Below are 13,732 nucleotides of genomic sequence, written 5' to 3' on the forward strand. Positions count from 1 at the left end.
TTGTTGTTATTGGTTTCATTGGTCTCAAGTTTACGTCTTTATGAATAATAATATTGATAGTACTTGTTAACTATGTACTTGGTACCAAGCACTGCTCTAAGTGCTGAGGTGGATACAAGAAAATTGGATTGGACACAGTCCCTATCCCACATGGGGTTCACAGTCTTAATCCCCATTTTACAGATGAGGTAACTGAGGCCCAGAGAAGTGAAGTGACTTGCCCCAGGTCAGACAGCAGAAAAGTGGCTGAACCAGGATTAGAACCCATGACCACCTGACTCCCAGGTTTGGTCTCTATCCACTAGGCCATGCTGCTCCTCATCCATCATAGTAAAATTTACTGTCAGCATTGCTTTCATCCAGTAGGAAAGGCAGCTGTATATACAGTGTGATATTTTGAAATATGAACACCAACAATAAAGGTCAATTCTAGGATCATAAAAAATAGTTTATGAAATTTGTACTTCAAATAACTGAAAAAGTCGTCATCACAATTGATGTAAAACTTTGGATATTTGTATGACAACTGAATGACAACTATGTCTTTCAAGAATCCCATTTTATTTCCTAAATTGGCTGTATATTACAAAAATAACATGTCTTCACTACAGGATTTTTTGGACAATTATTATGCATTCTCTATAAAAGAGAAATTTTAGCACTTTTTACCCTTGTATTATATTTTCTTCTGTGTTCATGTACAAACTACTAGTGCTTTAGCAAGGAATTGCAATTCAGACACCGGACTCTGTTAAAATTCAATTTTTCTATCAGTATCCATTTTGGAATTTGGGAAATTTCCACTCCAGATTAGCCCATTTAATCAGGTCTTTGAAAAAAAATCCAAAAAAACCTTCACTGAAAACAGAAGGTTATCAGATTTGCTCATAAGCTGCATTTAACAGCGGGGTTGCCATGAGCTGCCAGAATCCTAAACCTGGACACTGAAGGTGGAAAGCTGGAAGAATTCTTTGTTTTTAAAAGCTTTTTTCAAAGGAGGCTTTTCAAGACAATTTCAAGGAATTATTAAGCTTTCTTCTAATAAGACTCAATTTTGTATGTTGCTGACTTTATCTGGCCAGGATAGAGACATTTCTCTGGCTTCTTTTCTGCACTGAGAGTCAAGCAGGACAATTCACCAACCACTCAAAATGAAAGAACATTTCCAAGGTATTCTATGACTTGAATTCCCCATTGCTTGTAGTTCACTGGCTTCGATAGCAGTATGTCAGATAGCATAATGAGCATGGAAACCAACTACTGAAATAACACAATTGTATTTCTCTCCTTACAGGTTTGAGATTTTTGAGAGCTCTCAGATTGATACAGTTTTCAGAAATTTTGCAGTTTCTGAATATCCTAAAAACCAGGTAAGCCATTCAAATCAATTTTCTTGAGTTTTGATCTTCAATTTTAATGTTCAGTGATGTTTTTCTTATCTTAAATAGCCTTAGAAATGTTAGAGATACATGTGCATTTATTGATGCCTAGAGAAAAAAAGCTATGATCAGCAGACATCATGGTCTAGAGAAAAGAGCATGAGTCTAGGAGTTAGGAGACTTGGAATCTAGTCTCAGCTCAGCTACTGACTTTGGACATGTCTTTAAACCTATCTGGACCTCAGTTTCCTCACTTGTAAAACTGGGAAAATGAGGTTATGGTAAAAATGAGATGAGAGAATTGATGTAAAAACACTTTGGAAAAATAAGTGCTATGCACCCTCAAGATGGTGTCGTCAACTGTGTAGCAGGGAAATAGGTTAAAAGTTGTAGAAAACCATGAGTTTGGTCTTGATTCATTCTAAGCTATAGCATCTTAATGTAGGCAGTGTCCTGTATCATTACCTGTTGCTCTAATATTAGCTGTGGATGATTAAAATGGATGTATTTCCTTAGCCCAGACCATGAGAAGTAGAATGAAGAGTTAGTGATGGCTATGCTTATTAATTAGGAAATCCATGCTTCCACATTTTAACTAAATCCATTATTATTTAACTCAATCTATTATTTCATCATAGAGAAGCACAGTGGCTTAATAATAATAATAATAATGATGATGATGATGGTATTTGTTAAGCACCTACTATGTGCAAAGCACTGTTCTAAGCATTGGATGGAAAGAGCACTGGCTTGGGAGTCAGAGACTGTGAGTCTTAATCCCAGCCCCACCACTTATCAGCTGTGTGACTTTGGGCAAGTCACTTCACTTCTCTGTGCCTCAGTTCCCTCATCTGTAAAATGGGGATTAAGACTGTGAACCCCACTTGGACAACCTGATTACAACCTGATAGAAGAGTGCTTGGCACATAGTAAGTGCTTAACAAATACCATTGTTATCATTATTAGTATCACAAAAAATTGGACCTCAGAAAAAATGAATAGAAATAATGTAAGGGGTGGTACCAAGCTTCATATTACAAAAGACAAATCATTTACTTTCAAAATTCATTTAACGTCCATTGGCAGCCACTCCGAAGGGTTCTCTTTGAGAAGACCAAGTGTTCCATAGGAATCCACTGTGTGTCTCTCCCTTACTCTCCCCTAAACCCCAGAGCTCTTTTTCTCAGTGGTTTTTGTTAAGTGCTTACTATGAGCCAAACACTGTTCTAAGTGCTGGGGTAGATACAGGTTAACTAGGTTGGACTCAGTTCCTGTCCCATATGGGGCTTACAGTCTTAGTAGGAGGAAGAACAAGAGAACTGAGGCACAAGGAGGTCACACAGCAAACAATTGGCTTAGACAGAGTTGGAACCCAGATCCTCCGATTCCCAGGCCTGTCCTCCTTCCACTAGTCCATGCTTTTTCTCCAAGAGGAAAGAGGGTGAACACCAAGCCATTCCCTCCCAGCCCCAAGGACTAGGAATGGTAGGAGAGGTTGAGTTATAGGGACAACTCTGTTATATTGTACTCTCTCAAGAACTTAGTACAGTGCTCTGCACTCAGTAAGCACTCAATAAATATGATTGAGGAAGTGATAATAAGTAGCCTTATGTGAAAACCTGTTTGTGCCTGGAGCACAGAAGCCCAGATCTGGTGAATCAAGTGCAAATGAAGTAGAAACTGATCTAATAGTAAATGCACATAGGTAATAAATTTTGCATAAATTTGGTATGGCTTTGAAAACCAAAGGAAAGCCATTCACAGTAGAATCTGCTCTCCTTTGATATAGGCCTTAAGGCATTTGAGCAGTAGCTGATAAATTTCAAAGGAATATTCCCTTGCTAAGAAGGTGAGCCCTCCTAACTATTCCCTTTTCAATAACTCAAGCCCAGCCCTTCCTCATTTCAAAGGGTTGAGATCTTTCAAAGAGGGAGCAAACGTCCATCCAATCACTAAATAAATCTCATTTATTCCGTGTTTACTGTGTGCCGAGCACTATATTTAGCTCTTTGGAGAGTACAATATAGCAGAGCTGGTACATATGTTCCTGGACCACAAGGAGATTACAGTCTAGAGGGGTTTTACAGTCTACCTTCAGATTTTTCTCCAACGGGGTCAACTTCAGAGGCTTATGAATGAGACTTCTGCATCAGGGCAGTGGTGGAGATTGACAATTTGAAAATGTCCCTCTATGGAATCCCTTGACTTGGTAGTGTCTCTTGTGTGAAAAAGGGCCTAGGAGGGGATCGTAATGGCTCGGAAGCAAGGGGGTGGGAGTAGGGACCAGGGTCCCCCAGAGGAATGCTGTAGAATCAGGCAGACTTCCAAATGATGTCATGACATCACACCCGCTGCTAGGTGACAACCATGTGACGGTACCTGAGTTTGGGTGTCCGATGTCCACCACCAAGGGAGGAAGGGGCACATCATTTTCCCATCACTGGGAGGACGAGTGTTCAAGTTCAGTCCTACTCTCCAATTGAGTCAGGAAGAAATTCAAGCACTCATTACCTCTCTCGGAGCCTGGGACAGGGAGAGGACCTGAATTGGATGCCAGGAAAGGAAATCATTCTTTTCTTAGGAAATCAAGCCATCCACTTGAACAAACCGGGAATCTAACTCCTTGAGGACAGAGATCATGTCTTTATTGTTGCACTCTACCAAGTGCCTAACCCAGTATTCTGCACACAGTATGCACTCAGTCAGTAGATTATGTTTATTGAATGCTTACAGTGTACAGAGCACTGTGTTAAGTGCTTCGAAGAGTACAATATAACAATTTAATGGACACATTCCCCGCCTTCAACAAGCTTAAAGTCTAGAGGGAGAGACACACATCTATATAAATAAATAAATTACAGATATGTATATAAATGAAGCAGCATGGTTTAGTGGAAAGAGGTTGGCCTTGGGAGTCAGAGATCGTGGGTTCTAATCCCGGTCCCGCCACTTGTCAGCTGTGTGACTTTGGGCAAGTCACTTCACTTCTCTGTGCTTCAGTTATCTCATCTGTAAAATGGGGGTGAAGATTGTGAGCCCCACGTGGGACAACCTGATAATCTTGTATCTACCTCAGCATTTAGAACAGTGCTTGGCACATAGGAAGCGCTTAACAAACCATTATTATTATTAAATGGTGTGGGGCTGGGTGAGAATAAAGGGAGGAAGTCAGGGCGATGCAGAAGGGAGTTGAAGAAAAGGAAAAAAGGGCTTAGGGAAAGCCTCTTGGAAGAGATGTGCCTTCAATAAGGCTTTGAAGTGGGGGAGAGTAATCATCTGTTGGATATGAGAAGAGAGGGCGTTCCAGGCCAGAGGCAGGACGTGGACAAGATAGTTAGGAAGCAGCGTGGTACAGTGGAAAGAGCGCGGGCTTGGGAGTCAGAGTTCATGGGTTTTAATCCCGGTCCCGCCACTTGCCAGCTGTGTGACTTTGGGCAAGTCACTTAACTTCTCTGTGCCTCAGTTACCTCATCTGTAAAATGGGGATTAAAACTGTGAGCCCCACGTGGGACAACCTGATTACCTTGTATCCCCCAGCGCTTAGAACAGTGCTTTACACAGAGTAAGCGCTTAACAAATACAAATACCACCATTTAAAACCCCTACATAGACTGGAAATTGAGGGTTTGTCTTATCCATGCCCACACAGAACCCTGAATCATGGCAGCAGCCGAGATGGAACTCCATCTTTGCAAAGCTAGGGCACATTTGTGCCACCCCAACTCAGAAGTGAAGTTTAGCTCTTGTACGGTGGGGTTTCAGAAAACACTTTTCCCACTACTAGTCTTAGTATCTACTGCTACTATCACTGGCATCCCAAATACCACACTCTGAACCCCACTGTATACCCTACTGTCCCAAATGCTCAAACCAAGAAGGTTGTAAAAGTGAGTGAACCCAGACTAACTCAATCATACTTAGCTTTGTGTCAACCTGATCTGGGCCTTTATAGCTGAGACTCAGGGTACCTGCAGACTAGGATCCAGCCCTGTAAGTAGAAGGTGCTCTAGTAAGGGTCAGGATTTTTTCATGTGTGTGGTAATAACAATAATAATAATAATGGTCTTTGTTAAGGACTCACTTTGTCATGCACTGAGGAAGCTACCATATAAACAGGTCAGGCACAGTTCCTGTCCCACACAGCATTCACAATCTAGAAGGGAGAACAGGTATAAAATCCCCATTTTGCAGATAATGTAACTAAGGCACAGAGAAGCTAAGCGACTTGCCCAAGGTCACACAGCACACCAGTTTTCAGAGCCAGGATTAGAACCAGTCCGTCGTTGGGTAGGGATTGTCTCTATCTGTTGCCAAATTGTACTTCCTAAGTGCTTAGTACAGTGCTCTGCACACAGTAAGCGCTCAATAAATATGATTGAATGAATGAAAGAAAGAATGAACCAGCCAGGTTCTCTGGCTCACAGGTCCATGCTCTTTCTACTAATAATAATGTTGGTATTTGTTAAGCGCTTACTATGTGCAGAGCACTGTTCTAAGCATTGGGGAAGATACAGGGTAATCAGGTTGTCCCACGTGAGGCTCACGGTTAATCTCCATTTTACAGATGAGGTAACTGAGGCACATAGAAGTTAAGTGACTTGCCCACAGTCACACAGCTGACAAGTGGCAGAGCCGGGATTCGAACCCATGTCCTCTGACTCCCTCTATTCCTTCCTTTACAAGCCTTTACAACCTTTTCTCTCCTCCTGTTTGATTCTTCTCCACTGTAAAGGTGCAAGTTGTCCTTCTCTGCCAGTAACTACTATAAACTATTACAAATTAATTGGGTTTGCACAATCCCTTCCCCCCACCATCTTCCAATATCTCACAGATGATTAGTTTCACTCCTTCATTCTGATGAAAAAGCTCTGACTAGTGGCTCCCAATTCCCAACCATAGATCCAGACAGGAAAGCAAGGACTTAGGGCAATAAGTGTTGGTTTTTATCCTTCATGGCTTAAACATGTGTTCCGCTAACTTAAAGGAGAGAAGCCTGATGGAGATGTTTAGTGAAAGACGTTGTCTCTGCAGGAAGAAAAGTAGTTTTGTTTCCAGAGGAGACCTAGCAGCAACAGCAGCAGCAGTAATGTAGTAGTAATGGCATTCATTGACGGCTCACTGGATGCACAGTTCTTAACTGTCTGAGAAAATCCAACACAGAGAAGTGAAATGTTGCCTGTCCACAAGGATCTTACTCTCCGACTGAGGAATGCTTTCTTCTAGAAGTCTTTGCCTCTTTGCTATATGAGGACTACCAGAAATTACCTCATTAGTGACTACAGGAAGATATTTTTCAAATTCCCCCTATTTGCAAATCTGGATCATTGAAGTGGATGTGAATGAATGAAGATTTTGCTAGGAGAGGTTTCCCTTGCCTATGGAGAATTGATCTGAAGTACCTGTCTACTCAGAATGTTTTTACTATCTACTTATTTTATTGACAGGGTACAATGCTCTGTGTAGAGTAAGTGCATAATCAAGACCATTGAGTGATTGATCAGGTTCCTTAGTCGCCTCCCCAGTTTGAATTAGTAAAACTATCAATTCAGAGAGGCAGATGGGGAAACCTGGAGGGTGACCGAAGGGACACCACAGAGAAGAGAGTAGCTGAAAAGGATTAAAGAGACAAATCTCATTCATGCAAATCAGACCATGGGCCATTCATGATGTGCACTAGGGTAAGAGGCTAAAATACTTTGTACACCACAAGTGGTGTATTATAACGGATGCTTCTGCTCACTGTGCAATTATCCAAGCTTTGGAAAAATGCCCAACTGTCTTGGATTTTTATGAGCTGACTTCAGAGTCTCTGAATGAACTTCATCATTCTAAAATCGGAGCTAAATCAGTCTCTTGGTCGGAAAGTTATTCGCTGAGGTTAAAATGCTTGCCTTGAGGGCATTATTCCTGGTAGTCACAGGACCTAAAATATTTGTTAATGGACCAGAAGCAAAGAATGTTGCTTTAAAGCCTTTTATTATTCATAGCAGAATGTGGATAGAAGGCTGGTAAAAACCAGGGAATATTTTGTAACTTCTGGCCGGTCTCTTCAGTGAACTAAAATTATGGGTTGTTTTTGACTGAAAGCATAGGACTTGAAGTTGTAATAAAATTGATTACATTTTTCCCTCATGTTCTAATACAGCATTTGTATTTTGTTTTTAAACAACTTAAAAAAATAAATAACTCAGAAGCTTAGAAAGAGCTCAGGGTGAGGGATTTTGCACAGATGTTAGAGAGAGCTTAGGGAGCAGGGAATTGTCTGTGACTAATCCTGCATCTATATTTAGGTCCAGACTGGAAGTCCGGGGTGGATTTCATAAAGGACACAATACCCCTGGGGCAAGTCTTAAAGACTTCTAGGAAAAAATTGGTCCCTCTTCCTGATGGCAGGACCAATTGGGATTTCTCTTAGGGTGGTTTAGAAGGGTGGGATATAGGCCAAGAATGATTCCTGGATAACAAGGTTCTTTTGTAAAAGACACAGGACATCCTCATGATTCTCTCTGCCCCTATAGTGGTGATAAATCTATTCTTCTACCTTTCCAAAGGAAACTCCAGCAGAAAGTATGTCAACCCATTTTCACTGTGGACTGCATTTTGTTTGGTGCCCTGCTGAATTGATCAAATGGCATGACCCCAGTCCCCTAGAAGTTAATTCATTCGTTCAATCATATTTATTGAGGGCTTATAGTATGCAAAGCACTGTACTAAGTGCTTGGGAGAGTACAATATTACAATAAATGGACACATTCCCTGCCCACAACCAACTCACAGTCTATCTGTTGCATCCTGTGGGGATCTGCTCCGATCTAAGCTCTCCAGAAAGGAAAAGATTACTGTGTACCTGTGTACACCTATCTACAGGACCACCCCAGTAAGCAGGAAGGAGCACAGGGCTATTTACTCAGTGAAAGACTATTAAGGGGGCACTCTACGTTTTACCAATTTCCTCATCTATTCTCTAACTAACACTGTGGGTGACCCAGATGTATCTCTACCTCTCCCTTCTCCCAGACAATTTGGGTCCAAGATAAAGGGACCCCCAAATCTCCCCACAAATGGGATTTTGGATATCTGCCACAATGTGTGTTGGGGGGGGATGATTATGATGGAGGGAAATAGCTGGGGCCCTTAGTTAGGGGGCCTGGAGCAACCTGGAATCCTGTCAGGAAGGGCAGGGGGGCGGCAGCAGCAGAATGCCACCTGTGGGCTGGGGTGAAATAGATTTACAAATGGAAGATTTTCCCTTAAATGTTCCCTCCCTGCATATCCTCCCCACCACCTGCCTCCACCCCAACCCAGACTTTAGCCACCTCCCTGTACTTTCCCAAGAGTAGGGCTCTGCAGGGCTGCGCCAATCCAGGTTGCCCTAAGAAAGGGTCCTCATTGCCCTCTTATGGGTGCTCTAGAGAATCCTGTTCTCAGGGCAGAATAGTACCCAAATACTCTCACTTTAGGGAAAGCCCTGGGCACCTCTGGAGCAGAGGAGAAGGAGATGTTAAGGAGGAGAAAGAATGCTTCCTTTCAAAGGAAAAGCCCCCTTTTTTCCTAGTGAAATCAAATGAGCAAGTTAGGAGGCTCAACTCCTAATGCTGTACTGAGGGCTTAGGAAAGTATGGTGCATTAGAATTTGTAGAAACGTTCCCTATCTTCAAGGACTTTACAGTCTTCTAGAGTGGACAGATATTAAAAGAAATTTCAGATAGGGCAAAGCCATGTCCAACATAATCTGCCTGAGCTTACCTTTTGCTTTCCTGAAGACTGATCCAGAGTCCCCGCAAAAAAAAATAATAATAATTTATGTCCTCTATAGCTTGGGAAATCCCCAGGAAAAAAATCAAATCTAATCTCCTAGCTTTTAGATGTTGGGAAAATGTTAAATCCTACTTCTTGTTCAGCTTTATAGGACATGACAGTTTAGACATTCAGTACTATCTTGGGCAGTAAAGTTGACCTTTAAGCAGGGACTGATTTTGCTGGTCTACTCTCACCAGGCAGTTATAACACCAGTGAATTTATTTCCTCCTGCATCTGGAATCTCTGCAAAATAAGGTCTTCATAAAATAAACAGAGGAGCTTGCACCACCTAGTGACTAAAAAAAAAAAAAAAAATGGGCCAAATTCTCTTAGTGTTCAGATTAGCAGAGTCCATCTGTATCTTTCAAAGCACATCTTGTGTATTTATTCATTCACTTAATCATATTTATTGAGCACTTACTATGTGCAGAGCACTGTACTAAGTGCTTGGAACGTACAATTCGGCAACAGATCGAGACAATCCCTGCCCAACAACAGGCTCACAGTTTATGTAAAACTGTGTATAATTGATTATACAACTATATGTGACTTGTTAATGGGCTATCAATTCCTATAATGTTATGTTTATGGACTATACATTTCTTCTTAAGTGTGCAATGAGAGTTTATAGCACTAAAGGTTATGTGGGATGGATCTGATTCACATTTTGTATGTCAGAGTAGAGGATTAATTACAAAAATATTTCATTTGATGTTAGAGAATCAGATTTTTCCACTAGCTGGAGGAATTTTCAAGTCCTCCATCCATTCGTTTCTCCTCCTGCCCTATGGAGACTCCTTCTGAAAAAGAGTTAAAATAGCAATCTTTCCTAATTCGATGTGGGTTCTGTTTTATATGTTATTACCCATTCATTTGGTCAAATATTAGACAGAAAGTTTAATGTGGGAGTTGGTAAGAAACTATTCCCAGTGTATGATAAGATCCATTTCTGAATGGCTCATAATTATCATTTTTGTTATAAAGTGCCAGGCAGTATGCTAAGCAAAGGGGTAGATACAAAGTAAGCAGGTTGTTTTAAGTGGGGTTTTCAGTCTTAATCCCCATTTTACAGATGAGATAACTGAGGCACAGAGAAGTGAAGTGACTTGCCCAAGGTCACACAGCAGACAAGTGGCAGAGCTGGGATTAGAACCCATGTCCTCTGACTCCCAAGCCTGTACTCTTGCCATTAGACTATGCTGTTTCCCTACCAGTTTAAGGTCAGTTTGGGATAGCGCTGACTTGAAACCTGTAGTTGCTCAAGGCCAGGAAAAATGTTCTCCCCTCTGTCTTTCCATGTGATGTCATTTCATTGCAAGGGCACTTAGAATGGTGCTTTGCACATAGTAAGCGCTTAACAAATGCCATTATTATTATTATTATTTTTAATAGTGTAATGCAATGCTGAAGGATGTCTTTATGTCATTTTGGGTACTACTACTACTACTACTAATAACAAAAACAGTGGTATTCTTTAGGGGCTTACTATGTGCCAAGCATCATACTAACTGCTGGGATAAGAAATAGGATAATCAGGTGGGAGATAGGTCATGTCCATGACACTGGGCTTGCAGTCTAAGAGGGAAGGAAGAACATGTGAATTTAATCCCCATTTTACAAATGAGGAAGCTGAAGCACAGAGAAATTCAGTGACTTACCCGAGGTCACACAGCAGCAAGTTTTAGCCCTGAGATTAGAAGCCAGGTCCTGTGACTCCCAGGGCCATGTTCTTTCCTCTAGGCCACACTGCTTCTCAGCAGCATAAATTCAGTATGTCCTGCTATCATATACTGCAGTGTGACAATATCATATAAAACCTCACGCTCGCCCTAAATTCTAGATCTTAACCCTCCACTGCTCCAGAGAGAATGTGTTAACTCACGAGTTGCTGTCAGCTTAGGCCGGCATTTACATTTTTAACTGTCACAATGCCCCGGGCCCCCGCCCACCCCATTTACCCCCCTCACATCATGCCCACATGTCCATTCTACCACTGCCATGGTACCAGGCTCCCTGCCACTCACTCTGACACCACATCCCGATCTTGCAATTCACTGATGATCTGTGTATGGAGATCATAGACTAAAAGTGGATCTCAATCAATCAGTGGTATTTATCAAGAGCATAACTATTTGTGTCCCATCCCAATCTAGGAATTCATTTGGAAGCTAATTCCTAATCCTCAAGAGAACAGTAATGATGCTTCTAATCATAAGAGTAATCAGATATTGGGTCTTTTTAATATGTGTAGTCCCAGAAACAGTGGTTAAGAAGGTACATGAGACACAGGAACCCTCAGTTGCATCATTAATATTTCTAGTACTAACACTCTCATCATCATAACCAATATATAATATATTGTAGAGAAGCAGCGTGACTCAGTGGAACGAGCACGGGCTTGGGAGTCAGAGGTCACGGGTTCGTATCCCGGCTCTGCCACTTGTCAGCTGTGTGACTGTGGGCAAGTCACTTAACTTCTCTGTGCCTCAGTTACCTCATCTGTAAAATGGGGGTGAAGACTGTGAGCCTCACGTGGGACAACCTGATTACCCTGTATCTACCCCAGTGCTTAGAACACTCTGCACATAGTAAGTGCTTAACAAATACCAACATTATTATTATTATTATATTTTATGTTGTCTCAAAAACAGCAAAAGGCCACTGAGACTCCTGATATATAACATGTGTTTAATTCCTAAGATGACTGCAAAATATTGCCAGTGTTTTCACTGAGGCCATGAGGGGTTCCTCGGTGCCCAACCAAACTAAATTGATCTCCTTTTGCTGTAATCCACCACCTTTCCTATCTACCTCCCCTTACCATCAGCTGTTTCTCCTGGATGCTATTTGCAGCTTTGAAGGCTTTTAGTCAAATTACTCCTCTAGTCTGTAAACTCACTGCGGGCAGGGAATGTGTCTGTTTATTATTATATTGTACTCTCCCAGGTGCTTAGTACAGTGCTCTGCACACAGTAAGTTCTCAATAAATGTGATTGAATGAATGACTAATCACAATGGGACACTCATAAGAAAAGTACATATAATAATTCTTGAATCTTACCACTTTATCCAGCATTTTAGGACATGTTCTGAAGCCACTTGAAAGTGCTAAAGAAAATTAAGCACTAACCAATCTTATACTATCATTTTATCTGAACTTAATGATCTCTTTCAGCATGACAGTTTTCCAAAACTCTTTCACCGTTCATATTTTAAAACTGATTTGACTTTCCAAGAGTCTCTTTACAGATAATCAGATGCATCCATAGAGAAGTAGCATGGCTTCTCAGTATAATATACTGTTAAATAGTGGGAAGAGCAGAGTCTTGGGAGTCAGAAGACCTAGATTCTAATTCTGGCTCTGCCAATTATCTGGTGTGTAACCTTGGACATGTCACTGAACTTCTCTGTGACTCAGTTCCTCTGTAAAATGGGATTAAATCCTACTCCCTCCTATTTAGACTGTGAGCTCCATTTGGGTCAGGGATTGTGTCCATCCTGATTAGATTAATTCAATAGTATTTATTGAGCGCTTGCTATGTGCAGAGCACTGTACTAAGTGCTTGGAATGTACAGTTCGGCAACAGATAGAGACAATCCCTGCCCATTGATGGGCTTACAGTTTAATCGGGGGAGACAGACGGCCAAAAACAAGACAACTTAATCACAATAAATAGAATCAAGGAGATGTACACCTCATTAACAAAATAAATAGAGTAATAAAAATATATACAAATGAGCACAGTGCTGAGGAGGGGGAGGGAGGGGGGAGGAGCAGAGGGAAAAGGGGAAAGGGGGCTTAGCTGAGGGGAGGTGAAGGGGGGAAGCGGAAGGGAGCAGAGGTTGGAGGGGGAGCAGAGACGTAGAAGAGGGAACAGAGGGGAAAGGGGAAGCTCATTCTGGGAAGGCTTCTTGGAGGAGGTGAGCTCTCAGTAGGGCTTTGAAGATGGGAAGAGAGTTACTTTGGTGGAGGTGAGGAGGGAGGGCATTCCAAGACAGCGGTAGGACATGAGCCAGAGGTCGACGGCAGGATAGGCGTGAACGGGGGACGGTGAAGAGGCGAGCGGCAGAGGAGCAGAGCGTGCGGGGTGGGCAGTAGAAAGAAAGAAGGGAGGAGAGGTAGGAGGGGGCAAGGGGATGGAGAGCCTTGAAGCCTAGAGTGAGAAGTTTTTGTTTCGTGCGGAGGTTGATGGGCAACCACTGGAGGATTTTAAGGAGGGGAGTGACATGCCCAGAGCGTTTCTGCAGGAAGATGATCCGGGCAACGGAATGAAGAATACACTGGAGCGTGGAGAGACAGGAGGAAGGGAGATCAGAGAGAAGGCTGACACAATAATCCAGTCGGGACATTATGAGAGCCTGTACCGGTAAGATAGCCGTTTGGGTGGAGAGGAAAGGGTGGATCTTGGCTATATTGTGAAGGTGAGACCGGCAGGCATTGGTGACAGATTGGATGTGTGGGGTGAATGAGAGAGCCAAGTCAAGGATGACACCAAGGTTGCGGGCTTGAGCGACGGGAGGGATGGTCGTATCATCCACAGTGACAGGGAAGT

The 13,732-nt window shown here is 42.2% G+C and overlaps 1 protein-coding gene across 19 annotated transcripts in view; it reads left to right on the forward strand.

Moving 5' to 3' along the window:
* KCNMA1 (potassium calcium-activated channel subfamily M alpha 1) overlaps nucleotides 1-13,732 on the forward strand; it is an 879,166-nt gene that overhangs the window by 588,761 nt on the left and 276,673 nt on the right. For all 19 annotated transcript variants that reach the window (XM_029059250.2, XM_029059251.2, XM_029059252.2 and 16 more), the window contains exon 6: nucleotides 1,295-1,370. In XM_029059250.2, coding sequence (XP_028915083.1) covers nucleotides 1,295-1,370 — 76 coding nt within the window. The remainder of the gene's footprint in view (nucleotides 1-1,294; nucleotides 1,371-13,732) is intronic.

Source organism: Ornithorhynchus anatinus, chromosome 3 (genome assembly GCF_004115215.2).
Source record: "Ornithorhynchus anatinus isolate Pmale09 chromosome 3, mOrnAna1.pri.v4, whole genome shotgun sequence".
NCBI lineage: Eukaryota > Metazoa > Chordata > Mammalia > Monotremata > Ornithorhynchidae > Ornithorhynchus > Ornithorhynchus anatinus.